Source organism: Pelodiscus sinensis, chromosome 5 (genome assembly GCF_052426305.1).
Source record: "Pelodiscus sinensis isolate ZL-2025 chromosome 5, ASM5242630v1, whole genome shotgun sequence".
Lineage (NCBI taxonomy): Eukaryota > Metazoa > Chordata > Testudines > Trionychidae > Pelodiscus > Pelodiscus sinensis.
The window spans coordinates 124960727-124986558 of record NC_143056.1 but is presented as its reverse complement, the minus strand read 5'-3'; the positions used below and the strand labels follow the sequence as shown (position 1 = coordinate 124986558).

The following is a 25832-nucleotide window of genomic DNA, read 5'->3' as shown; positions in this document are numbered from 1 at the left end:
TTTACATATATTGTCTCTGTCTGTCAGTGACTCACCCATAGCTACTTTTTCTACTCAGTTACAAAGTCTTTGTCTACACAAGGAAAACTAGGCAACAAAAGTGAGGCTGACATGCAGAAGTTGGCAAAAGTGAAGAATGGTCAAAGGCTATATCTACACTACGAGTTTTCGCCACAAAAAATATGCTAATGAGGGACCAATTTGCATGAGTCACGATCTCATTTGCATATTTTCTGCCGATCTGTTTTTGTGCTAGGGATTTTTACACAAAAACAGTGTGGATGTTTTCTTTTTGTGCAAAACCCCCTTTTCTGCAAGATCCTTATGCCCCAAAAGAGGAGGCATACCGGTCTTGCAGAAAGAGGGGGTTTTGCGCAAAAAGAAAACATCCACATGGCTTGTTTTTGCGCAAAAACCCCTAGTGCAAACAGATCGGCAGAAAATATGCAAATGAGATCACGATTCATGCAAATTAGTCCCTCATTAGCATATTTTTGCCACGAAAACTTGCAGTGTTGATGTAGCCAAAATGTTTTTTCTCCCTCACATTGCTGACATTTCATGGCCACATTGCTAGCTCCCTTGTCGACAGACAGAGCAAAGCAACGTGGATAAGCATCTCACAATGCAGTGCTGTGGGAAGGCAGAGCTGATCCCAGTGCTTCTTGGGATTCCCTCCGAGTTCTCCCACAGCATCCTGCTGAGGAATGTCAAAGCAGCACTGCAGTGCCGGGCAGCAGGCAGCCAGTCTGCATAGGGAGCTGGTTTTTAAACTAGCTCCCTGCATGGACCAGCTCCTCCTGCCACCCCACGCTGCTGCCCTGCCCCTAGGGACCATCGAATAGTCATGTAATCATTAAGATTTCATGAGGTTACATGACTATTCAATTACCCACTATCTAACATCCTTATCACATGCCCCCCATGCCATGGGAGACTGGGCAAGGAGCCAGCAACAAGCAGGTTTATCTAACCACCCCAGGCCCCACACTTTGGGGGGCCCTATGCGGCCCAGGGCACCCCAGAAACTAGCAGAAATGTGACACCAGCAGCAAGGATTGAACCTGCCCCTGCAATCACCGGCGGTAGCGAGAAACAGAGTGACCTGGCCCCAGCCCTCTCTGCTCCCCCAATTCCCAGCCATGTTTTAGGGGGGAGGGGCCTTGAGGGATGAGGTGGCACTGCCCTTCTCCCTACTGGCAACATGAAGCAGAGTGACACAGCTGGAAATTGGGGGAGTGGAGTGGGCTGGGGCGTGGTCACTTTGTTTCCTGCTGCCACTGCCTCAGAAATGGTGGAGTTTAGCGTTAATCTTCTCGTGTTCTTGATTCCATTTCAGACCGTTGCTAACGGTGCACGATGAGTGAAGACAGGACCCTGACCGACATCCTGGTACAGGAACTGGAGGATCTCGAAAAGAAAGATTTTAAAAGATTCAGACACAAATTATCTGATTTTCGCTATGAGGGGAAACGTAAAGTCCCCCGGGGCAAGCTGGAGAACGCCGACGAAATGGATGTGGCCAATATTCTGGTGGAGTTCTACGGTGAAGAGAAGGCAGTGAACGTAACCATCGAAATCTTCGACAAGATCGGCCTGAGAAACTCTTCCGTGAAGCTCCAAGAGGAAAGAGAGACAGGTACCCAAAAAATATAAAGTGATTCCAACTTCAGAATCGTTTCTCATTAATAGGCCACACCGCAGCTCCAGTAGAAGGAACAGCAGTAGCAGCAGCAGCCACCTGGGGTGGCAGGTGACATAGGCAAGGGAAGGCATTGTCCCAGCTGGCCAGGAAGGATCAAGCCATGGCCCAGCCACCCACCAGACAGGGGCTCCAGAGGGCTGGGAAGTCTGGGGCTGTGTTGTCCACTGCAAGGATAGCGTCTAGGGGGTTGAGGGTGTTCTGGGATGACAGTAACCTCAGATGGGGGCCAGCTGCTGGGGGGGCGTGGCTTGACTTCTTAGGGACTGGGGGAAGGGTTAGCAGAAGGGGCAGGATCTGGGGTGAAAGGGACGGGGCTGAGGCTTGTCTTCCCCAGTGAGGCATTCACCCATGTCAGCCATATCTAGCTAATGCCACCTAACGGATTCCAAAACCCTGGGGCAACCAGGGGGCATCAGAGTCAGTCCAAGCAGAGACATGGAGTGAACCTGCAAAAGTCCCAGCCTCATTTTTGACACCTGCAAGAAGTGCAGCCCCAATATCGCAAGTCTAAATCAGCGCGCTTGCACCTTTCCCGGCTTGCTTTGCACCCACTGCAGGGAGGACTCAATTTGCACCAGCAAAAGGGATGCTGGCCTTTGAAAATTTAGTCCATAATATTTTTCCTAGAATGACTCACTATGAGTATATTGAGCCTTTTCTTTATTACAGGTTGGACCTCCCTGGTCCAGCACCCTCGGGCCCTGACTGGTCCTGGAAGAGGGATTTTGCCAGACCAGAGGAGGTCTGGCCCCCCTGCCACCATCACCCCACAGACCTGGCCCTGCCACAAGCCAGAGCCTGCTGTCCTGCTGGCCACAACCAGATTCCCGGCCCCACCAGGCAGTTCCACTGGGGCGTGCTGCAGCTACGGCGTGTGGGGCACCCCAGAGGCAACCTGCTGTCCTGCCATCCACAGGGCTGCTAGCCCTCCACTGGGACTCTGTGGTCCTGGTTGCTGGACCAGGGAATCCTGGTTTAGAGCGGTTCAACCTGTAATCGCTTTATTGCCTGTTCTCTAGATTAACGCTGGATTGATTGTGCCAGGAGTCAGCTGTCTGTATCATGCTAAGTTTTCATGTAAGATCCAAGCAGACCCCACCCAGGTAACAGGAAGCAAGAGAGAGAGAGACGTGTGAGAAGCAGAACGCTGCTGTAGGAGCTCGATTCTGCTCCTATTGGGCTTCCATGGTGAATGGTTGTGCCCCAAATTTTGTTTTTAGGTGAGAGAAAGCACAGCCCATCGCACAGGATCTGCACGTGACATGAGTCTTAGCCTGCTCCCATGGGCGTCCACAGGGTAGATTCTGTGCTTTCAGGAATCACAGCTTGTAACACACAGCTCAGAAAAGGAGAACAAGGGTAGCTTTAAGCCACTTGTGTGCCCCTTGGATTCTGGGATTCTCTAGGACCTATACCATTGGCATAATTGTAACACCCCCAGGCATGGTTCAGCTCTCCAACAGCCTGACACCATGGGCAGCTCTGTGCTCAGAGCGGCTGTATCTCAGTCGATTCCAAGGTACCTATGAGAGTCCTACAGTTATCCATGTTTTTCTCCTTTCAGTCTTATCCCCCTTTTTTCTAGACCCTTTGCATCCACCCCACCCCCTATACACACACACACATTTTGTAATCTTCTGAAACAAGATTTCACCCATTTAAAATATAAGGAAAATCTGCATATTGTTTTGCCATTTTTGTGAGTTATGCTTAGTTGGAAAACAACGCACTTTCCAGTTCCACTCCACCTGAATTATTATTCTCTTGCTTTGGACTCATATTTTAAGGTTTCATCACATCCCGGTTCCCACTGCAACAGGCCAAGGTGTAATAAAATTTCTTTAGAATGTACTTCCCCTGTTCCCATGCACGCCCTTGATTTGTAATGAGAGCAAGAGGATTGAGTCTCAGCTCTATAAGTATTGTTCCCACAAAAGGAGCGGAGATCCATTGCGACGTGGTTCATGCTCATCTCATTTCTCTGCCACTCTTACTGACCCCATGTTATTTCTCTTGCAGTTTTGGTTCACCGATCGAGTACAACGCGGCACTCCGTTTCAACTCTGAGTTTCAAACAGACACAAGGTAAAGTAGGGGGCGTGTGTGTTGAAAACTGTGCCAGTTATTAGCTGCATTGCAGGCTGTATGTGTTGGCGTGCTTTCATCTGCTAGCGATGGCGGGAATTGCAGCCTAAAATGTACATGCTTTGCAATGTTTCCTGTGACTGAAGAGTCTAATCCAAGATATTCATGGCCTTTGGCAGTTAGTGCAAATGTATGTATTTTGGGCCAGCTCTGCACTAGACTGTGGGGTTAACGTACACAGCTCCAGCTGTGTAAAATATGTTGCTAGAGTTGGGTTACTGTACGCCGAGCTTGGCGACATCTGCACAACTGCGAGGCGTACCGGCGCTGACTGGAGTGCAAGGGGGAGGAAGAGCTTTCATATGCTGTCCCCACCACGAGCATAATTTCTCAGCTCCTAATGGCAGAGCATCACCAGGAATAGCCAGCTGTTTTGAGCAGCCTGGGGCTGCAGAAGGCAAAGAAGCCTGCCTGGGGTGCTGCAGGGCTGCTGGCCAGGAGCTGCCTAGGTAAGCATCTCCTGGCCAGTTCTTCATCCAGTGAGAGGCTGGTGGTCACTGTGGAACCTAAATAGATGAACTTTTGGATGGTGTCTATCTGGTTTCCATGTAAGGTAATTGAAGGATCTTCTGCAAGCCCCTGTCCTAATACAACTGTTTTCTTAATATTGTGATGAGAGCAAAGGCCTGGTAGGCATTTGAAAGGCAGTCCATGAGCTCCTGTGAGCTATGAGGGCAGCAGCAGCAGTGAACAGAAGTTTTAGACTGATCAGCAACTTTTAGACTGTAGCATGAATCTGCCCATGGACACACCAGTGTAAGCCTATAGTAACTGCAATTCAGTCATTACTCTAGTTTATTCTAGTGATGCAGAGAGCATAATTTGGCCTAATGTGTTTTACAAAATCTTAAATTCATGAGTAAATGCGTTGGGGGCTGATCCAAATCCCATTGAAATAGATGGGAATCATTCTATTTTGAAATATCATATATTAAATTGCGTGTGTATTTTCCCCTTCTCCCTGCATCTCTCCATATTGAAAACATTTCCCTAGTATGGTCAATGTTCAGCTGAATCTCTATTTTTTTCCATAATATGGAATTGCCTCCCTCTCCCAGCAATTTGATCTGTTATTCCCACTATTATCTAGAATCTGGGATTCACATGCATTTACATAGCACTACTGTGAAACTCATTAATGACAAATCTTTTTTCCTCTGAATTTCTGCATTCATGGATTCTCATGTTCCATATCATTGCATTAGATTACAAAGCAAAATATAAGGAACATATACGAGAAAAATACCAACTAATAGAAGACAGGAACAATCGAGTGGGAGAGTGTGTGGAACTAAACACAAGATACACAAAGCTGCTGATTGTAAAGGAACATCGTGACCAGAAGGAGAGAAAGAATGAAATAAGTGCCAAAGGGAAAGAGCATGCAGAAATCATAGCAAAGCGAGCTAGTTCTACTAAACTGGAGACTTTATTTGAGGCTAGTGGAAGCAGGCAAACACCACTAAGAACCATTGTGCTGCAGGGAGCTGCTGGGATTGGAAAAACAATGTTAACAAAGAAGCTCATGGTAGACTGGGCATATGGAAAACTCTATGCTGGCAAGTTTGATTACATCTTCTACATCAACAGCAGAGAAATGAACTGTATTTCTGGGCCTCGAAGTGTCGCAGATCTGATTTTAAACAATTGTCCTGAGAGAAATGCACCCATCCAAGATATTTTGATGAATCAAGAGAAGCTTTTGTTCATAATTGATGGCTTTGACGTATTTAAATTTTCCTTTGATCAGGAAGAAAGTAGTCTGTGCACAGATCCCTGTCAGACAAAACCTGTAGAAATCATGCTGAGCAGTTTATTAAGAAAAGCAATTCTTCCAAAATCCTACTTATTAATCACTACAAGACCAACTGCTCTGGATAAACTCCGGCAGTGTCTGAAGTTTCCCCATTTTGCAACAATACTGGGATTCTCGGAAGAAGAAAGGAAGGAGTATTTCCGCAAGTTCTTTGCAAATGTCTCGCAAGCCAAACAAGCTCTAGATTTTGTAAAGGAAAATGAAACGCTCTTCACCATGTGCTTTGCTCCCATCGTGTGCTGGATCCTATGCACTGTGATGAAACAGCAGATGGAAAGCGGTGAAGATCTAGCCAAAAGCTCCAAAACAACCACCTCGGTATATATGCTCTTTCTGTCCAGTTTATTAGATAACCATTCCAATTCAAAGGAAGTGGTACATGCTGACCTGAGGAAGCTGTGCTCCCTAGCTGCATATGGGATCTTGAACAATAAAATCCTCTTTGAAGAAGAAGATATGAAGAAGCATGGTTTGGATGGATCAGACATCCAGTCCCTTTTTCTCACTAAGGATGTTTTCCAAAAAGATATCAGCTTTGAGAGTGTTTATAGCTTCATTCACTTAAGTTTCCAAGAGTTCTTTGCCGCTTTGTTCTACCTCCTGATGAAAGATGCAGAAAAAGGGCGTGATTCAATGACTGTGCAGAAAGATGTGAATGAAATTTTAAAAAAATATGGAAACTCTAGAGATAAATCTCTTACCTTAACTGTACGTTTCCTGTTTGGTCTCTTAAACAAAGAAAGAGTGAATCACATAGAGAAAATCTTTGGCTGTAAAATTTCACTGGACATTAAACAGAATTTATTGAAGTGGTTTGGAGTGGTAGCAAAAGCAAGCTGCTGTCTGACTGTCAAGTCCATCCAGGAAAAGCGATTCCAGCTTGAATTGTTTCACTGTTTGTATGAGATTCATGAAGAAGAGTTTGTCAAAAGCGCAATGGATCATTTCCAAGAAATTGGACTGAACAACAGTAACTTTACAAAAATCGAACACATGGTTCTTTCATTCTGCATAAAGAATTGTCGAAATGGGCAGTCACTCTATCTGAATGCATGCACATTTGGAGTGGAAGAGCAGGAGGAAAGGCGGGGGTCGGTGCTAAACAAGTTAGTTCGTTGGTGAGTATGTCCATTTACTGACACAAAATCAAATGTGTGTAGTTATAATAGCAGCCGCTATTGTCAGAGTGCAGGTGGATTTGTCAGCCATTCCAGTATCATGCCAAATTTCTCATGCCTAAATCCAGAGGTTCTTACTGAACATATTGGACTGATGAAAGGGGGCAGCTTATATTGTACAGTCTTGATCCAATGTCCATTTATCTCTAGAGTCCACATGAGCATTTTTCCATAACATTAATGGCCTTTGTTCTGGTGAATAACAGGGATCTTCAATTCCCTGGGCTTTCAAAGAAGTCTAATTCACTTACATATTGCAAAATACACATTTCTTATACCAGAAATCCACCATTTACTAATTTGGCATCAAAATAAAAGGGTAGTGGCATCTGAGAATGTTTAAAAGGATAATTTAAAAAAAAAAATTGAATTGTCTGCTCCAGAATAAAAACTACTGAGTCAACGTCTTGAAATGGGGGTGGGGGGTTCAGCACCCAAAATGAAACCTATTTGTTCTCTCTTTATAGGGAGTCAGAGGAGGAGGAGCCAAAATATTCCCCACCTCACCTTTTGTGTCAAGCACTGAAGGATCCAGACTGTAAACTAAAGAAAATATCGTAAGTACTTGCTCTTCTGAGAGCCTGTCATTGCTGGCTTTTATTCTGGGGGTGAGCAGCAAGATGCAGCTATGCACCGCTGGGGTTTAGACTTTGAGTGGCAAAGCAGAGTCAATGCAAACTCACATGGAACTAGCCAGCTTCATGATGGGCTAGTGATAACAATCCAGGAATGTGGAGGTTACTTGAGCTAGACATATTTATGCATCGTTATTATTTATTACCACCCATTTTGTGCACGGTGTTTGGATAAGAAAATTGCGTCAGAAAACACGTACTTCCTATCTGTTTTACCAGTACAAAGAGATTTGATTTCTTCTTTCACTTCCCCTAACCCATCCACAAGAAGAGTGATTTATGTTCCATGGAAAAAAAAGCTGGTTGACAAGAATAACAGTTTTTATACATGTCCAGCTCTTTGATGGACTGGATGTGCTCCTGAAAATGCCAACTTTGCACAAGGCTCCACAGTAGGGATGTTAGATAGCGATTAATTGAATAGTCATGTACCTGCTTCAAATATTATTGGTTATATGACTATTCGATAGACCCTGGGGCAGGGGCGGCAGCCACTGTCCTTCTGGCCTCACTCCAAGGGAGTCCCCTGGTACCCCGCTCTGCTGCCTCGGTCCCCATGCTTTGCAGCAGCTTCCTCTGTCCCTCCCCACTGTGCTGCTGCTTCTGATAGACAGGCAGCAGCGGGGAAGAGGGGGGCTAGTGGCTTGCATGAGACAATATATACAGGGATCTCTGGCTTGAAAACCAGCCTTCCACATGTACCAGCTCCCACCTCTCCTCCCCTTACTGCTTCTGATACAGAGGCAGCAGGGTGTGTGTGGGGGGGTTCGTGAATAGTCAACAAGATTAACCAATAAGCCCGTGTTTATCAGTTAATTGGATATGCGACTACACTACAACATTCCTACTCCACAGCTACATTATTTCCCTGAATGGGAATTTCCTGCTCTGTTCCCAGAAAGAAAAAATTAAGGATAAACATGAAAGCAACTCCCAAATTAAGTCAGTGCAAGCCCAGGCAAGAATCTTAGGGCTTGTCTTCACTGGCACATTTTGTCTCCAAAAACTACCGCTGTGCTAACCTATGTTTGATCTTGTATTTGCTGTGACACTTTTAGTACCTCTCCCAGACCTGAAGAGGAACTCTTAGCAGCACAAAATCTTGTCTCCGTCACCAACAGAAGTTGGTTCAATAAAATAAATTACCTCATTTACCTTGTCTCTCTAATGGCACCGAGAGGCTTTTGAAAAATGTACCCTAAACAGGCTTCTCTTTCACCTGGTAACTTACCCAGATCCTGCTTAGCTTTTCAAAACTGAGTCTTTATTAAACTCAAGTCAATTAGAGTTCAGTTCTTAAGGTTGCTAATTATTAAACACAGACTATTTTAAAGCGTCTTCACTGTAATGAAAGGCCCAGTTATAATGAATTGCATGCCAAGGGGAAGAACAATGCATGCACGAGGGGAGACGTTAACCATGACGCTGAATGTCCTGACGTGTGTTACAATCATGTTATTACACTTAGGGCACATCTACACAGAAGAGTTATTTTGGAATAACTGACATTATTCTGAAATAACATAGTCTACATCTACACTACAAGCCGTTATTTTGAAATAATGTCGAAATAATGTCGAGCTGGAGGACTTCTTACTCCAACTCCTGTAACCCTCATTTTACGAGGAGTAAGGAAAGTTGGGGGAAGAGTGCTCTAACTTGGACTTCCTGCTGTGTCGACAGCGCCAAAAGCCGAAATAAGCTATTTCGACTTACGCTACGCAATTCACATAGTTCAAGTTGCATAGCTTATTTCGACTTTAGCCCTGCTGTGTAGACACGCCCTGACATAGTGTTTTTTGTTTCTAAAATGGCTTTAATTATTTTAAATCAACAATACAAAACTGTGCTTGAAAAACACCCAACCTTATCATGGGAAAAGCAAGCAAACATGTCACTAATTCATTCAACCCACCCCCATGAACTTTTCATTTGCACACTGTCTTTTCCCTTTGTAGAAGAGAGGAATTCCTTCCATGGGGAAGGGCCGGAGGGGAGGGGGCAGCACAGGGAAGAGACTAGAGGAAGGGAAAGGGAGAAGCCCAGCACCGGGAAAGGAAAAGTGGTGGTAGAAGCCAGCTGGACCAGCACAAAGAAGGGGAAGTTGTTCAATTTTCCTATTCTTCTTTTAAAAAAGAATTTAACAGGACTATTAACGTATTTAAAATTAAGCAGGTATCTAAGTGTTTCTAGGAGCAGGGCTTGTGATTGCTCTCTTGTTCAGCACTGGTGAATCCAAACATGCCCTCTGTAAATTGCCTAATAACTCTTCTGTTGTGTCGGTGTCATACTAGCAGGGTGTCTGGCATGTGCCATGGGATGGCTATAGATCTCACTTGCACTTAAGGACAATAACCTGGCTAAGGTCCTGACCCAAATCCAGGGAAGATGATAGGAGTCCTTCAGCTGCGTATCAAGCCCTACATCTCTTTATAGCAGGGCTACTCAACATGCATGCGGCCTGCGGCCCGATTTTTGCAGCCCGTGGTGCGGTTTGGGTTTATGCAGGGCTCAACACGCGGCCCATGGGTGGGAGGCCAAACAAAAAAGTAGTCAATATAATGGTCTTCTGTTGAGATGCATTTTAGTAGTTAAATTCCTGGATTGTCATTGCTTATTAAAACAAAAGGAAAAAATTACGTAGCACTTTAAAGAGTAACAAGATGGTTTATTAGGTGATGAGCTTTTGTGGGGCAGAGCCACTTCCTCAGATCATATTCTGAAAGTGAATTGGCATGACCATATATAACAAAGGCATGCAAAGAAGAAAGTAAACACATTATAAACTAATAAATCATTAAAAGTGCTGTCACATGGGTAGAAATCGGGGAAATGTTGCATTTTATTAATATCAGCAGAAATGACTTAAAAGGGGCCTGTGTATTGTGTAGTCTTGCCTTTAATCTTTGTATTCATACCCATCAGTGTGAAAGAAGCTATTTGCATATATTTGCATATGAAACCACACATAAGTTGCGGCCCTCGGCATGTGCTATGAGTATCATTGTAGTCCCCGGGGCTTCCAAAGTTGCTTTTAGGAATACACTGCTGTGAATAAAATGGAAGTGACCAGCTGAGTAAAAACAAGCCATAACCACATCTGTCTCTTGCAGCTTAGGGTGCTGCCATCTCACCTCTGCTTGTTGTGAGGATCTCGTTTCTGCTCTCAAGACAAACCCGTCCCTGAAAGAGCTGGACCTGAGCGGTAACAAACTGGGGGAAGCAGGGATAAAATTGCTCTGTAAGGGGCTGAAACATCCAAACTGCAATGTTCAGAAACTGGAGTAAGTAAACCATGGATTTTATTTGCAGTTGTGTGAAAGCCATTCCATAGAACCCTAAATCCTGGCAGAACTCTTCACTTTGGTCCATGCCAGCGTTAAACATCCCTTCAGCTCTGATTATGGAGCTGCTGCTAGTTACACAATGGTTAAGGTTGCATGCAGCCTTCCGGCGGAAGCCCAATTTTTCATTCCCAACTAACTTCCATGAGAACCTTCTTCTGGTCTGGAAATTGTCACGCTGCACTCTGGGGCCAGAGAAGTTCTCGGGAAAGCTTAACATGAGTCTGTGAACTCTGAGCAGGAAGGAGGAACCAAATAGTCTCTTGAAAGTTCCAAACACTTTGGTCTCCTTTCAAAAGTGGAAGATTAACAGAACCCAACCCTGATGCGGGGAGATAAGACCCCGGACTTTGACTCTGTTTTGACTCAATTACAATGATTAATAAGTGTTGGCGTGCCAGGGGCCAGATTGTGGCTGTTGATGGGGACATAAATTGATGGGACAAGGGGGAAAGAGCACCAACCAAGGATCTTTCCATTGATATCATATGCCCTTGTCAAAGGGGCACCCAGCCCCAGTCCTGACATGCCCGAGACGTTGTCACTGCTGCTACTAGAGTCTTCTAATGGGCAGGGTATGTTGGGGCTGGCTCTTAGCTCTATTATTCTTCTGCATAAAATATAGGACCAAGGCTAATTTAAGAGACTGCTCACATGGCACCTTCCAGACGGTGTAGCAGTGGCCAGCCAAACACTCCCAAAGCCATTCTGCTTTCCTTAACATAGGAGCAGCTGGGGTGCCCCTCGGCCTTTCTGGATTTCAGCTCGTACCTTTGCTGCCCACTGTGAGAGGGACCCAAGCGGCTGTGTTCATAGGGCTAGCCCTTGTCTTTCATATGACTTTGTCTCCTGCAGGCTGCGGGGTAACAGCGTCACCCCGACTTGCCTGGGCGATCTCGCCGCAGTGCTGACTAAAAACCAGAGCCTGACTGAGCTGGACCTGAGCTACAGTAAATGGGGAGATTTAGGAGTGAAGCAGCTGTACAAAGCTCTAAAGCATCCAAGCTGCCAACTGCAGAAAATAAAGTGAGTAAGCCCTGGCCTCGATGAGCTTCTTCTTATCTCTTTCCGCCGGCGTATGTGCTGCAAACGGCCTCATAACAGAGGCAGGACTCCTACTCTTCAGGAGGTACTTTGAAACCTGGAGCCAAATACGATACTGTTGACTCATCCTCTCAGCCACAGGTGCTGACTTTTATTTTTCCCTGGGGATGCTCCATCCCCTTTCCCCTCCTGAGGCCCCGCCCCCCCCGCACCCCTTTCCCTGAGTTCCCTGCCCTCCATCTGCCTTTCCTCACCCTGGCTCCAAACCCTTCTCCAGGCCCCCTGCTGCTTGCTGCCCTCTGCCCAGATGCCTCCCCCAGCCTCTGAGCAGCTGATCAGCACCACCGCCTCACAGCACTGACTGTGGGTGCTGAGCACCCACTGTTTTTTCTGTGGGTGCTCCAGCCCCGGAGCACCCATGGACATGCCAGCCTGGTCCCGCCCATTCTCCACCCCCAGAACACCTACTGGAGGCGTCCTGCAGGCAGAGTGTTGCTGCCCCCAGCGCCCACCCTCCCCATGCTCAGGAGCTGGGGAGGCTGGGCCCACATGCCACCCCACCTCCCCGTGATGCTGGGGGGAGTGATGGCTTGGCTCCCGTGGGGGGTGGGGCCTGAGCAGACGGGGCAGGGCTGAGGTCTTGACTCCCCCAGCCACCACTTCACCTATCACCCATGCCCATAGAGTTGGTGCCTTCGCTCTCAGCTTCAACACCCATCGAAAGGAAGGGAATTATGCATGTGTAAATGGGAGCAGAACTGAGCCCAGAAGGCCTGCTCCTGTGCCTGCTGACACCAACAGGAAGAGCAGTTTTCACTTTAACGGGCACTGGATCTGACTGAGGGAGGTGAATTTTCACCACCCTGCACATCAGCCTTGCAGTTGGCCCCCCAGGCGCAGAGAGTGGGCCAGAAACAGGTTGGTCCTTTTCTTTCTACACCTCTCTCTCCCCGCAGGCTGGATTGTTGCCTTCTCACCTCTGCCTGTTGCAATGACCTTGCCTCCGCGCTTGGTACCAACGAGACCCTGATGGAGCTGGATCTGAGAAACAATGAGCTGAGGGATTCGGGAGTGAAACATCTGTGTGGCGGGCTGAAACAAGACCGCTGCAAAATACAGAAACTCGTGTGAGTGTGCTTGGGCTTCCTTAAAAGCCTCGGATTAGCACTTGCTCATTTCAGAGGAATCGGTGTGAGTTTCCCCAAGCAGGCGGTGGAGGGGAGACCTAGAGCGTGAGCAACATGAAGTCCCAGGAGGGAGAATGGATGGGGTGGGAAGGATTTATTGACAGCCTCTTGAATAAGGAGGCAAAGCCTGCAGAAAGAACAGCTGGATGTTTCAGCACAGATTCCCATGCAAAATGGTTGCAGGGATGACGCCAAAGGCTTTTCCTTTATGCAGACCTCTGTGGCTAGAGGCTGGTAGGGGCTTCCATGTTAGAAAAACGTCTCTCAGCTTGGACTCCTCCAGGACTCTCCCCACAGAGGTGCCGCTCAGAGCAGAGACTGAAGCTGCTGTGTGGGAGGCCAGAAGAGAGTGCCAGGAAACGGGACTCTCCAGAGGGAGCAGGGAGACTCAGGGAGGCCTGGTCACTGTTCTCTCCGTCCCCCTGCAGGTTGTCGAACTGCTACGTCACGGGAGCTTGTTGTGGGGCCCTTTCTGCCATTCTCAGTAAGAGCAAGTCCCTGCAAGAGCTGGACCTGTGCTATAACAAACTGGGGGATGCGGGGCTGAAGGTGCTGTGTGAGGGGCTGAAACAGCCAGCCTGTAAACTACAGAAACTACGGTGAGTCGCCAGAGGCTTCCTTTGGGATTGGCTGGTCTTGGCACTATTCATTCTAGCTAGTCTGGGCCCATTTTCCTGCCTCCGCACAGCAGGGTGGCTGCTTCAGTTAAACATCTCCAGCAACTCCTTGATCTCTGGCAACAGTGTGAACGCAATGGGGTCTTTTTAGGGTTAGCAATGTGAGTGCCCAGATAGGCCCATCCACTCCCCTCGCAGCGCCGGGATCAGCGTTCTCCGCCGAAGGCCAGAAGGCAGTCGCTTCTCTTCGTAAGGAAGGCGGGTGGGTTGATTTGTGCGTCAGACCTGCCAGACTGGCCGCTCTGGAGTGTGACGTGCACTGTTTTACCACAGAAGAGGTACAGCCCCTGTGAGCTCACGGCCAGCTCCTCCGTTGGTCTGAATTTTAGGCAGGGTCCTCTCAGTTTAATGAACATCTGGGTGTGGTGCCAAGAACAGGGGTGAGTCCACAGCTGGTTTTATGGTCTCTTCTTCGGAGCAGGGAAGTCCCACAGGTGCCCTGATAGCAGAACTGTCTCACTACTGGGATGAGAGCGGTGTTCGGCCTCAAAACCCAGCCATAAACAACTTGGGACCTATGGGGCCCCCGCCAGCATGGGTGGCTTATAGGAAATGGACAGCTCTCCAGCAAGAACGGGAGAGGGAGCTCAAACAGCCACCAGATGGCACTGTGTCACCATCCTGAAAACTCATGATGGGACACCACTACATGCCTAAAACAAGACAGGACTATGTAGCACTTTAAAGACTAACAAGCTGGTTTATTAGGTGATGAGCTTTTGTGGGCCAGACCCACTTCCTCAGATCAATATGTGGAAGAACATTGGCACGGCCATGTATACCAAAGTGATACAATCAAAAAAAAGTGAACACATAAAATTGACGAATCAGATTTAAGAATAGAGGAGGGGTGAGGGGGGAAAGGTAGTGTCTGTGAGGTAATGACATTGGGGTGATAATTGGGGAAGCTATCTTTGTAATGCATTAGATAATTAGCATCTTTGTTAAGGCCCGTACGTAAAGTGTCAAATTTAAGCATGAATGACAGTTCTGAGGCTTCTCTTTGAAGTCTGGAGTTAAAATCTCTTTAAAGCAATATGCATGTTTTAAGGTCATTGAGAGAATGGTAAGTCTGGTTAAAATGGCAAGCAACAGTTTTCTCTCTGAGAGAGAGCCTGATGTCTGTTTTATGTGCATTGATTCTTTGGCGAAGTGTCTGAGAAGTTTGTCCAGTGCTGCATAGTCCTGTCTTTTCTTTCAGCTAGACCAGACTAAAACGGCTGCATCTCTATCATTACACTACATGCCTGTCAGAGTTACATTGGCATTGTGAGAGCGCAGCAATCACTGATTTTGTTCCTCATCTCCCCTAAATCCATCTTAAGAAAGTGGGCTGTGCCCACAAAAGCTCATGATACCATCTATACCACCCACCCCCCATGCTCTCCCACCCCATAGAGGAGTGCACAAAGTCTCCTCCCTCTCCACACGCAGGGCCTAGAGGCTCCGCCCCTTCCCTCTAAGACCCCACCCATTCCAGGACTAGCCCACAACCACTATCAACATTGGTGAGGTGGTCCCCCTACAAAAATTATAGGCCACCCCTGTCCTACATGGTATATTCTGGCTCAGCCACGTGTTATCGGCCTAAATGGAAGGATCACAACTTAGATCTAGTGAAATTCTATGTCCTGTTTTATGCAGGTGGTCAGGGACATTTTCAAAGCATGAGTGGTAATTATGTGCCTACCTCTCATTGAAAACCAGTGGACATTAGGCACCTAGTAACCATTTGTACCTTTGCATGTCTCCTCTGGATGATCATAATGGCTTGTTCTGGCCTTAAAATCTAAAGCTATGAATGCATCGGACATACCGATCCCTGGTAGAACTCCAGTGGGCTACTCCAGAGATGAATTTGGCTTCAATGGATGGAAGGGGCGGGGGGGCGTGAGGGACACCATGCATGGCGTGCCTGTGGTGCTATGCCTCTGTCTCTTGCAGGCTGACAGGGTGTGGCCTGACACCGGCTTGCTGTGAAGACCTCCTTGTTGTCATATCAACAAACCAGTCACTGACAGAGCTGAATATCAACCATGATGCACTGGGAGTGTCGGGAATGAAGCAGCTGCGGGATGGACTGAAAAGCACGAGCTGTAAGCTGCAGACACTGCTGTAAGTGCCCACTGGCCACCCTGACGTACCTTATGACCAACTTCTTTCTGACTTACAGTTGTTTCTTATTATTGGTCTCATCCCCCCTTCCCAACTCTCCCTGTGACCAATACACCCTCTAACCTAGGGACCATGGGGGGATATATGGCACAAGAGCCAGATGAACTGGTTCTGTTATACACTCCCACATGCTTGGTAAATGTTCAGCAGGGAAGATTGATCCAGGTCTAGTTTCTGTTCCCTTTGCAGCATTAGAGGATCACAGAGGGAGTGAATCAGGCCAGGGAATCTGGCCCTTTACTCCAGATCAGTCCTGATGCTAACTCCTGCTAGAGTAGGACCTTCCACATCTTTGCATTATCCCCCTTCCCCAAAGCAGGTTCCTGAGAATGTGGCCAGGCCAGCAGTCCTGCGATAATGCTCTCTCTGTGTCCATTCAAGGGATTCCGTTTCCTTAATCCCACCCTGTCATTCTCTCAGCCAGCAGGGTCTGTGGAGGGCGAGGAGACAGTGAACTCGTGGTTGTAGCGTCTGGCTGGTATCAGCCAATAAGAACTCCCGCAGCTGACTAAGAAATTACACTGATGGACTCGAAAGAGTATCCAAGCTAATATTTTCTGTTGGCAGACACTGGCCAGAAGGGTGGAGTGGGTAAAAGAGAAATTCCCCACTATAAGTCCCCACTATAAGTTGCGCGCCGGTATACATCCGTTCCACACTAAAGTCATTGATGTTTGTAGGAACTGATGCATTATAAGTCCTCCCATTCTCTGCTATAAGTTGTGTGAAACACTCCCCCCACTGTGCTTAACTGGAAGTCAGCCGCAGGAAAAAAAATTCCCTGCTTTAAATTGTTTCGCTATAAGCCCAAGTTTTTTGGAACGTATCTTGGACTGATAGCGAGGACCCCCTGTAGTGAGAGATACATGCTTCCATCACTAGGGATGTTAAATTTAGATTGACTAATCGAATAGTCGATGGATTTCCCATTGACTATTTGTTTCGTCGATAAGGGCGCTTCCGCTTTGAAATGTAACCAGAGTCCGCCTGGCTGTTGCTACATTTCAAAGCGCCAGGCGATGTTCCACCTTTGAAATGCCACGTGGAGCCTGGAGCCAGCGGGGGGCTCAGAGCCCCCCTGCTGGTCCTGGGCTCCATGCGGCACTTCTGCCCCGGGCTCCATGGGGCACTTTTGCTTTGAAACACTCTGTGGAGCCCGGGACCATCAGGGGATGCCACCGCTGCACCCCCACCTTTTCCCACAGAGCTGGAGTTGGGGGGAACTGGCTTTTAAGGCGGCTCTCCCTAGCACCCCCTCTTTTCCCCCACTCTTGCTTCCTCTTTCTGATAGAGGCAGCAAGTGGGGGGGGGGAAGCAACTAGTCAACTAGTCAATGAGTTGCTAACATCCCTATCCATCACACCATGGCAGACCTTGCTCCTGGGGAAGCACAGAGATTTAAATCATTTTCTGTCCAAAAGTGCACTTCTGGTAGCACCATGGACCATGCATGTGACCATGGTGGTGTGCATGGCTGTGCACTGTGATCTCAGGTACTGGTGATATAGTCACAAAATACTTGTGCTTCTTCTTCACTAGCTTGAACGGAGAATATATTAACAGAAATGATGGTGACAAGGGTGAAGAAGAGGACTATGAAGAGTATAATGGAGATGAAGAATACAACCCTGAGGACTATCTCTGATTACATCAGCAGAATATCATTTTAGGAGCATGTCTTTCCCGCGTGTTCAAAATCACTCAGTATCTCATTCAGGAAAAGGCAAATGACAAAAAAAAACTTTTCTTTTAGGGGAAACCAAATTATTAGTTATGAATAAACTGATGAAAATCCCACAAAGCAGATTACAGACCTATCATAACCACATTGAAGATCAGCTGTGACAAAGTAAGATGTTTCTCCATTTAGAAGAATGCCTATTTTTCAACAACAACAAATTAGTTCAAGAAATGTCAGCCAGCTTTGTTCACAGAATATTGCCTTCAAGTTCAGACTTTCACAAGTCCTGCTCAATCACACAAATCCTTTGAGAACCACGATCACAGAGGAACATGATTTGCAGCAGTGGCATGAAACTTCAATGCCTAAATACCAAGGTGACGGGCACTTTAAATAAGTGGTCTGTTGAAAAATGCGATTTGATCTATAAAACATTTAAAACTGAACATAAAATATCAAAATTAATTCATAATAATTGATACAAACAACAGTGTGCTAATTCTATAAAGTATAGTAAGATACATTGAAAAGGTATAAAGCCAATAGAATTCAGCATTACTGTCATACTGACCTTCCAATAGTAAAAGGGAGCCATCTGGTGGAGAAAGTGAAAAAAGAGCCATGTCAAATCATGTGACGGAATTAATGTTTCCTGTATGATGACAATTAATCTTGGCATCTTTTTACATAGTTCAATGAAGTCCTTTGCTCAATGTGCATCTGCAGTCATACAAAGCATACATAATGTTAGAAAGTCTCAGAAGATGTTAGGATGCATAAGAAATGGGGTGGCGAGTAATGCAGATGATAGTTTAATATCATGATATAAATCAATACTGTGAATATATAAATCAATATTGTGATTATATAAATCAAAACTGTGGCTTGCTCTGGAATTCCACGTGCAGAACTAGAGGAGGTTCAGAAAATGAGAACAAGAAAGACCCAGGCCCTGGAAAATCTCTGCTACTTGCGTTAGAAAGGAAACAAATTGGGCAGAACGTAACAAAAGCATGTTAAATCACAAGCTTTTTGATCTCCTGGTCTCATACTACAGCTCTGAGGGGCCATCCAATTATGTCAAAGTGTGATGTTCTGCCTCTGATGAATTTAATTGTACAATTCTCACTGACTTCAGAGGAGCCAGGATTTCAGAGGAGCCAAAGATGGCAATTTCAACTCTGATGAAAGGAAATACTTTTTCACATGCTATGCTATGGAACTTGGCCCCACATGGTGATGCCAAGTCCAAGAGTGTAGCAAGACTCAAAAAAGGGTTTTGACTATTGTGTGGCTATGAAGACTAGCCAGAGCTGTAACAGTTAATGTGAACAATTTTGGGCAGAGATATTAAACGGCACGTTAAAGGAATCTCTAATGTCGAGAGAGTAGGATGAGATTTAAACGAGAGTCAGCCAGCAGATTGTCTCACATCAGTCTACAGCACAGGTTTTACACCTTTCTCTGAAGCAGCTGTTGCTGGACATTGTCAGAGGCAGGATATTGTACATGGACGTTGGGTCTGGTACAGTCTGACAATTCCTATGTTGCTATGACAGAAGATTTTAACACAATACCCCTAAATGGTAGAGAAGTTAAGGAGATCAAAAACAAAACATCTCTAATCAATGCTCTCTAACCTTGTCAACAGAAAGGCTATGTCTACACTGGCAGCTTCTTGCACAAAAACATCTTGTGCAAGGGTTCTTGTGCAAGTACTCTTGCGCAAGAAAATGTCCACACTGCCATGTGTGAGCTGTGCTTTTGCACAAGAGCATCCATAGCAGTGTGGATGCTCTCTTGTGCAAGAAAGCTCTGATGGCCATTTTAGCCATAGGGCTTTCTTGCGCAAGAAATCCCTGCTGAGCGTCCACACTGCCCTCTTGTGCAAGAGCTGCTGTGCAAGAGGGCTTACACCTGTTAAAAAAGAGCATAGCTCTTGCGCAAGAAGCCCTCTCTTACCATTCCCTACTGTAAATTTCCTTGCACAAGAGCAGGCAGGCAGTGTGGATGCTCTGCGGATTCTTTCACAAGAATGGCTGTACTTGCTCAAGAAGCCATGAGTGTAGACATAGCCAAAGTGATTTCTTTCCTTGGGCCTTGAGAAATAGAATTTGGATGGGACAACTATTTTACTCCCTCTGTACAGCCCTGGGAGGGGGCAAAAGAGAATTAAGGGCCTAATTCTGAAATCTTTACTCACTATTCAGTAGACTCTTACTCTAGGAGTAATTCCATTGATTTACTGGAGATTACTCAATGAATACATTAATATTCATCGTGCGTAAAGGTGGCAAAATAGGCCTTAAAGAACAGTTCTTTTCAATGCACCCTGCTAGAGTTGGTTGGGAATTTTTAACCAAAATAGGTTTTTCATCAGAAAATGCCTATTCATCAAAAAGATACTTTTCATGTTTTCAATTAAACTTTCATAAGGAAGGATTCTCAAGTCCAGAATTTCTGGTCAAAACCAAAAGGAGAGAATACAACCTCACCTCCTAACAGCTAGTAGCCCAGGCATTAGGACACAGAGGTGGGAAACTCACTAAATCAAGTAGATTCAAAGTGGGAACTTGAACCTTGGTTTCCCAGTGCCCCACGCTTAGGCTACGTCTAGACTGGCCACATAAGACGGAAGAGGCATGCAAAGCAGGCAAGTCAGAATAGGGAAATCCGCGGGGGATTTAAATATCCCCCGCGGGATTTAAATAAACATGTCCGCCGCTTTTTTCCGGCTTGGGGAAAAGCCGGAAAAAAGCGTCTAGACTGGTGCGATCCTCCGGAATAAAGCCCTTTTCCGGAGGATCTCTTATTCCTACCTGAAAGTAAGAATAAGAATAAGAGAGGAATAAGAGATCCTCCGGAAAAGGGCTTTATTCCGGAGGATCGCTCCAGTCTAGATGCTTTTTTCCGGCTTTTCCCCAAGCCGGAAAAAAAGCGGCGGACATGTTTATTTAAATCCCGCGGGGGATATTTAAATCCCCTGCGGATTTCCCTATTCTGACTTGCCTGCTTTGCATGCCTCTTCCGTCTTATGTGGCCAGTCTAGACGTAGCCTAAGGGTACGTCCAGACTATTCAGTTTTGTCAACAGAAGTTTTGTCGACAAAGAGCGTCTAGACTACATCCAGTTCTGTCGACAAAGCAAGCCGCTTTGTAGACATGACAGTGTGGACGCAAAGGACAGTGTAGATGCAATAATGTCTTCTATCGACAGAACTCTGTCAACAAAAGGCGTTATTCCTCGTAGAATGAGGTTTACATACGTCGACAAAACCCTGTAGTCTAGACACACCCTAAGTGTCCCAATCACTGTGCTACTGAATGTATCAATCTCTTCTTATTTGTGAACATTTTCAAAAAAGTCTCAGTTTCGTTTTTGAAATCTCAAAAAGGTTCACGGGACGGGAAAAACCATTTCCTGCCCCACTCTCTGACCCGATCGAAACAGAACACAAATGCCTGAAAAACACATTTAGAACCACACAGATCATGTCATTTTAACTAGCTCCCCCGGCATTGATTCAGGTTGCTATCTTTAACACGCTTTAAATGTCCTTTGTGGGGCACCTATGAGACACAGTACCTTGTTGGCAAATGGCACCCATTCCTAAGCACAGAGAAGTAAGAATGTCTCAACTCGCCAGCTGTGCTGGGCATAAGCTAAAGCTTTCCTTGGGGACTCAGCTCCTCCTTGCTCCTTTCATTGTATTTGGCATCGCACACGGACAAGGAAAGGTTATCTGTGTGCCTGACAGCGCAAGGACTGCAGTTGTGCATCCAGCTGTTGTACAGGGGTGCAAAGGTGAAGACTTCATGCACACGCACAATCTGCACAACTGTGGCACATTCAATTTACTATTTGCTGTGGTGTCCAACATGCTAGCCACATGGGGCTATTTGGCCTGAGCAATGTGGCTCTTTGACCGGTTGAGTGTGACTAGGTCACTATCGTGGCTACTGCTTCAGAGCTGGTTGAACATCATGGCCCTAGAGTGACAGATTCCCTGTGAAGGTAGATTTACACACACCCTAGCTTTCAGATTCACTCTTGAAATGATCCATTTTCTGTTGATGTTCTGAAGATCTTTATGCTGTATTGCCTGAATGTCTGATCCTTAAAGGCTGCTAGAATCTTAATCAGCTACCTGTAACAGGTCCCATTTACTTATACCTGGTGCGATTGCCTATATAGCTTTATAACTGTCTGAAATGTAGATTCAAAACTCTGCTGAGAATGATAGCTATGTGCGCCTTGCAAGCTCTAATGATGTGTTGTTTTTCTGTAATGAGCTGTAGTATTTTTACATTTCTATTTGGCATTTGGTTGCTTTCTTTAATTTTTTAATAAAATAAATTCCAAATAGTTTACTACCCTTCAAGGCTTCCATGACACCCTTTTCTTTTTGTAGGGTACAAAGGGATCCAAATGAACACTTCATATCCAAGCTAATGTTTCTATCTTGCTCCTGCGCCTAGAACACCCTGTCCTGCATGCAAATACTCTTTAAATCACATCTCCTCATGAATGCCCTTCCTTCCTTCCTCCCCTCACCTGGCAACCTGGGCTTGGCTTTGTGTTTGACTAATCTGGCCTAGGCCCAGAGCCTGCTAACGCTTATGCATGTGAGTACAGTTATGCATGAGAGTTGCTGTACTCATATGAGTAAGTATTTGCAGAATCAAGCATTAGAAGGAACTATGTTGCCATAGGAGCTTAAAGACTATGTTTAAAGTGCAGGGTAAGTTTATGGTGCTATATAAATGTCTTCCCCATATCTCATGTATTTCCCACCTTTATAGATTCTTATGGGGGAAAAGAGGAAATGCTCAGATTAAGCCCCCTGTCCCAAGCTAACCAAGACCACCTTTCCAGCTGGCTGTAGCCTGTCTTCTAGCCACAGACTGCAAGGAAATTACACCAAGGCTGAATTGTACCCAAGTTCTTTTCCAAGAACCCAAGTGCAATAAAAAAGAACAGTAAACAGCACAGTGATAGCACTGGTGCTAATCCAAAACAGATTATGAGATTTAGGCCTTGTCTACACTGGCAAATTACTGCACAGTAAATCAGCTCCTAGCACTTTAACTCGCAGTCACTGCACTTCCAGGCATACCAACATATATTATTGACTTTCCGCATCAAATTGCTGCCTCAAGGCATCCCTGATCCTTATGGCCCCGCGTGGTGGTTCTCTAACTGCCCCACTCTCGGGCTGAGCCTCAGCAGTCTAGCTCTCAGTGAAGCTTTCACCCTTCCCGTCACAAATACTATGGGGAGTACAGCATGCGGCTAGAAGCATGGGGATGTTGTCATCGGCCAGGTCCAGCTTCTCATACAGACATCGCCAGCAGGTTTTTAAATGGCCAAAAGCACACTCAACAGTCATTCTGCACCTGCTCAGCCTGTTGTTGAACTGCTCCTTGCTGTTGTCAAGACTCCCTCTTAGGGGTGTTAAAACGTGTTTAATTACGTAAATGTGTAAATGCTGGAAATGTTTCTTCCACACTGAGGATGTGATTCCAACACTCGGTGCTTGTTTCCTGAGCCTGCATGTGGTGTTTCACTGTGTTCAGATCCTCTGTGAATGCTACAAGACAGCTCATGTCGTAGCTTCTGTGCATGGAATGATCAGCATCCGACTCTTCATCTTCACTCTGTAGTTTAAGCCAAGGGTTTTCAAACTTTTTTTTCTCATGACCCAGTTGAAGAAAATCTTTGATGCCGTGACACACCATAATGTGACTGGAGTGTGGGCTGCAGGGTGAAGCAGAGGATGAGAGCTTTGGGGTGTAGGAAGAGGTTCCATCTTTGGGGGTGTCAGGGCTCGAGCGGCTTCCCTTGAGTGCCTCCCAGTCAGTGGTACAGCGAAGGTGCTAAGGCAGCTTCCTGCCTCTCCTAGCTCCACAGACCATGCTACACCACAGAAGCAGCCAGCAGCAAGTTCCCAGCCAATGGGAGTGCGGAGCTAGTGCACGGGGCAGGAGTAATGCATGGAGCCCTATGCACTTTTCACACACTTTGGAGCTGGGCCTGCTTCCAGCCACTTCTGGGGCACAGTGCAGTCTGCAGTGCCGGGACAGGCAGGTAGCCTGCCCTAGCATCCCCCACTGGTCACCTGATCCCCCTGAAGAAATGAGACCCAGTGCCTGACATCCCATGACCCAATACTGGGTTACGACCTGTCATCTGAAAAGCACTGGTTTAAGGAATAACTCGACTGCCATTCATGACCTATCAGCATTTTCTCCAGCTGTTTAGGATCCATTCCTGCAATCCTAGGAGGCAGAGTGAACAGTATAAAAGCCATTGAAAGATGGCACCAAAATGTGGATAGAAGCACAGGGATTGCTGAGATGCAAAGTGATGCACCATGGAGCATTGGCACAGATCCCTGGATGCCCCATAACCTCCTCCCTCCCCCCCCCCCCCCCACATACACAGTTCTGCCTTCACACAAGCCTCAGCAGCAGAAGTGGAAGAGGTGCACTGTGGGATAGCTGTCCAGAATACACTGCTCCGAATGCCACTGCAAATGTCACAAGTACGGTCCCGCTACTGTGCTGGCAGCTGACAGTGTGAACACACAAGAGCGGTTTCCCTGCAACGCTCTCTAAGTGGTGCTGTAACTGCCAATGCTTTACCTCTGCCCAGTGTAGACAAAGCCTGGGTTGCTTACAGCATTTCCTCTGACAACAGCTGGATACCTGAGAGTAACAAGAAACTGTGAACACAACTGAGGCCATGTGGTGCAGTACAGGCGGTGATGACCTCAGTTCAAAGCAAAGATCTGCTGTGGGAGGCTGGGTCTGGCGTGGCTGACAGAAATAGAAACACTTTTCTGTCCCTCGTTAGAGAAAAGCAGCGGTGTGGCCTGTGCCCAAGCTCCCTTGAACTGCCCTGAGCCAGCTTCCCTCCTGCCCCAACTCCTCTTCAGCTGCATGGATTCTCCCCTCAGCTCCCCTCAATTGGGCCAGCGCCCCCTCAGCCCCCTGAACGCTCAGCTCAGCTCCCCTGAACTGCTCCGGGCCCATTGCCCTCGGCTTTAGCCCCCGCAAGCCCTGCCACAGCTCCCTTGCACCCCTTGTTCCAGGTCCTCTGCACCCTGCTGCCTGGTGGGCTCTTGCTGTGGAGAAGCCTGCCTGGCTCTCTGCCTTCTCAGATCCTGCGCTCACACTGGGGAAGAAGCTGCATCACGGGCAGGGGCAGGGAAGGCAGCCTGCCAGGTGCTGCTGGTGGAAGGGTCAGGAGAACTGGAATTTGCTCTCCAAACCCAGCTGGGGAGGCTGTGAGGTGTGAGAGAGGAGGCAGCGCCCCAGCATCTCCCATGGCAAAGGACCTATCTAGGGAGCGCTGCCCGCACCCCCTGCAGGGGACTCTGCATGGCAGCAGGAAAAGGGAACAATGGGCCTGTTCCTGTCACACGCAAATACCCCTCCTCCCCAACTCAAGTACCCCCGGCCTCCCCAGGAAAGGGGGAGGGCCCATGCTCCCGGAGAGAGAGGGGGAGCCCATGTCATTGGGCATCCCTGCCATTGCTACTTCAGATGAGGAGCAGGGCCATAGCCAGGCCTGCTGATGGGGGAAGTGGGTGCGGGGACAAAGGAGGCAGTTGGCCCAAGGCCCAGAGCTCCAAGCCCTTTACATTGCTGCCCGAGTGGCTCTGGTGACTTGTAGGGCTGCCTGCGTTCCAGCCAGCGCTGGGGGTGGGGGCGCCCCGGTCCAGGTGGCACTGAGAGCCGGCTTCCCTACATCCTGCCCCTTCCAGGAGCGTGGAGTGTCCCCCACTTTCCCCAGGGGTCCAGCATGGCAGTCAGCTTCCCTGGCTACAGCACAGGAGAGGACCAGGGCGGCCTGTGGCTCTGGCGGGCCTGTGGCTCTGGCTTGGCTTTATTGGGCTCTTTCCTAAGTAAAATAATGACCCGATGCTGCCAGCCTGTCTTCGCAGCTCTCTGGGCCTCAGGTGGCTGACTGGGCCTTGGATATTTTGCAGCACTTCAGAGCATCCCCTCCCCCCCCACACACACACTTCCTGTGCTTTGGAGCCTGAACTGCAATTTCCCAGCTCTGTCTATTCAGCTCTTTTTAGAGCCCTGCTAGCCTGTCTATGTATCTGGACTGGGAGACTTGCTCCAAAATGCCGACATAGCCATTGGCTTGCCTACACCCAAAAATTGGGTTGACCTAGCTACAGCACTAAAGACTGTGAAAAAAACCCTGCACCTTGAGCACTGTAGTTAGGTTG

At 47.2% G+C, this 25832-nt stretch overlaps 1 protein-coding gene across 1 annotated transcript; it reads left to right on the top strand.

The window, feature by feature from the left end:
• Nucleotides 1-1359: 1359 nt before the first annotated feature.
• On the top strand, nt 1360-20186 carry LOC106731287 (NACHT, LRR and PYD domains-containing protein 3-like). Its single transcript, XM_075928357.2, has 10 exons — nt 1360-1639; nt 3725-3790; nt 5056-6784; nt 7312-7401; nt 10593-10763; nt 11679-11849; nt 12824-12994; nt 13483-13653; nt 15676-15846; nt 17446-20186. The coding sequence occupies exons 1-10, from the start codon at nt 1360-1362 to the stop codon at nt 17549-17551; spliced, it is 3126 nt and encodes a 1041-aa protein (XP_075784472.2). The 3' UTR covers nt 17552-20186.
• Nucleotides 20187-25832: the final 5646 nt, after the last annotated feature.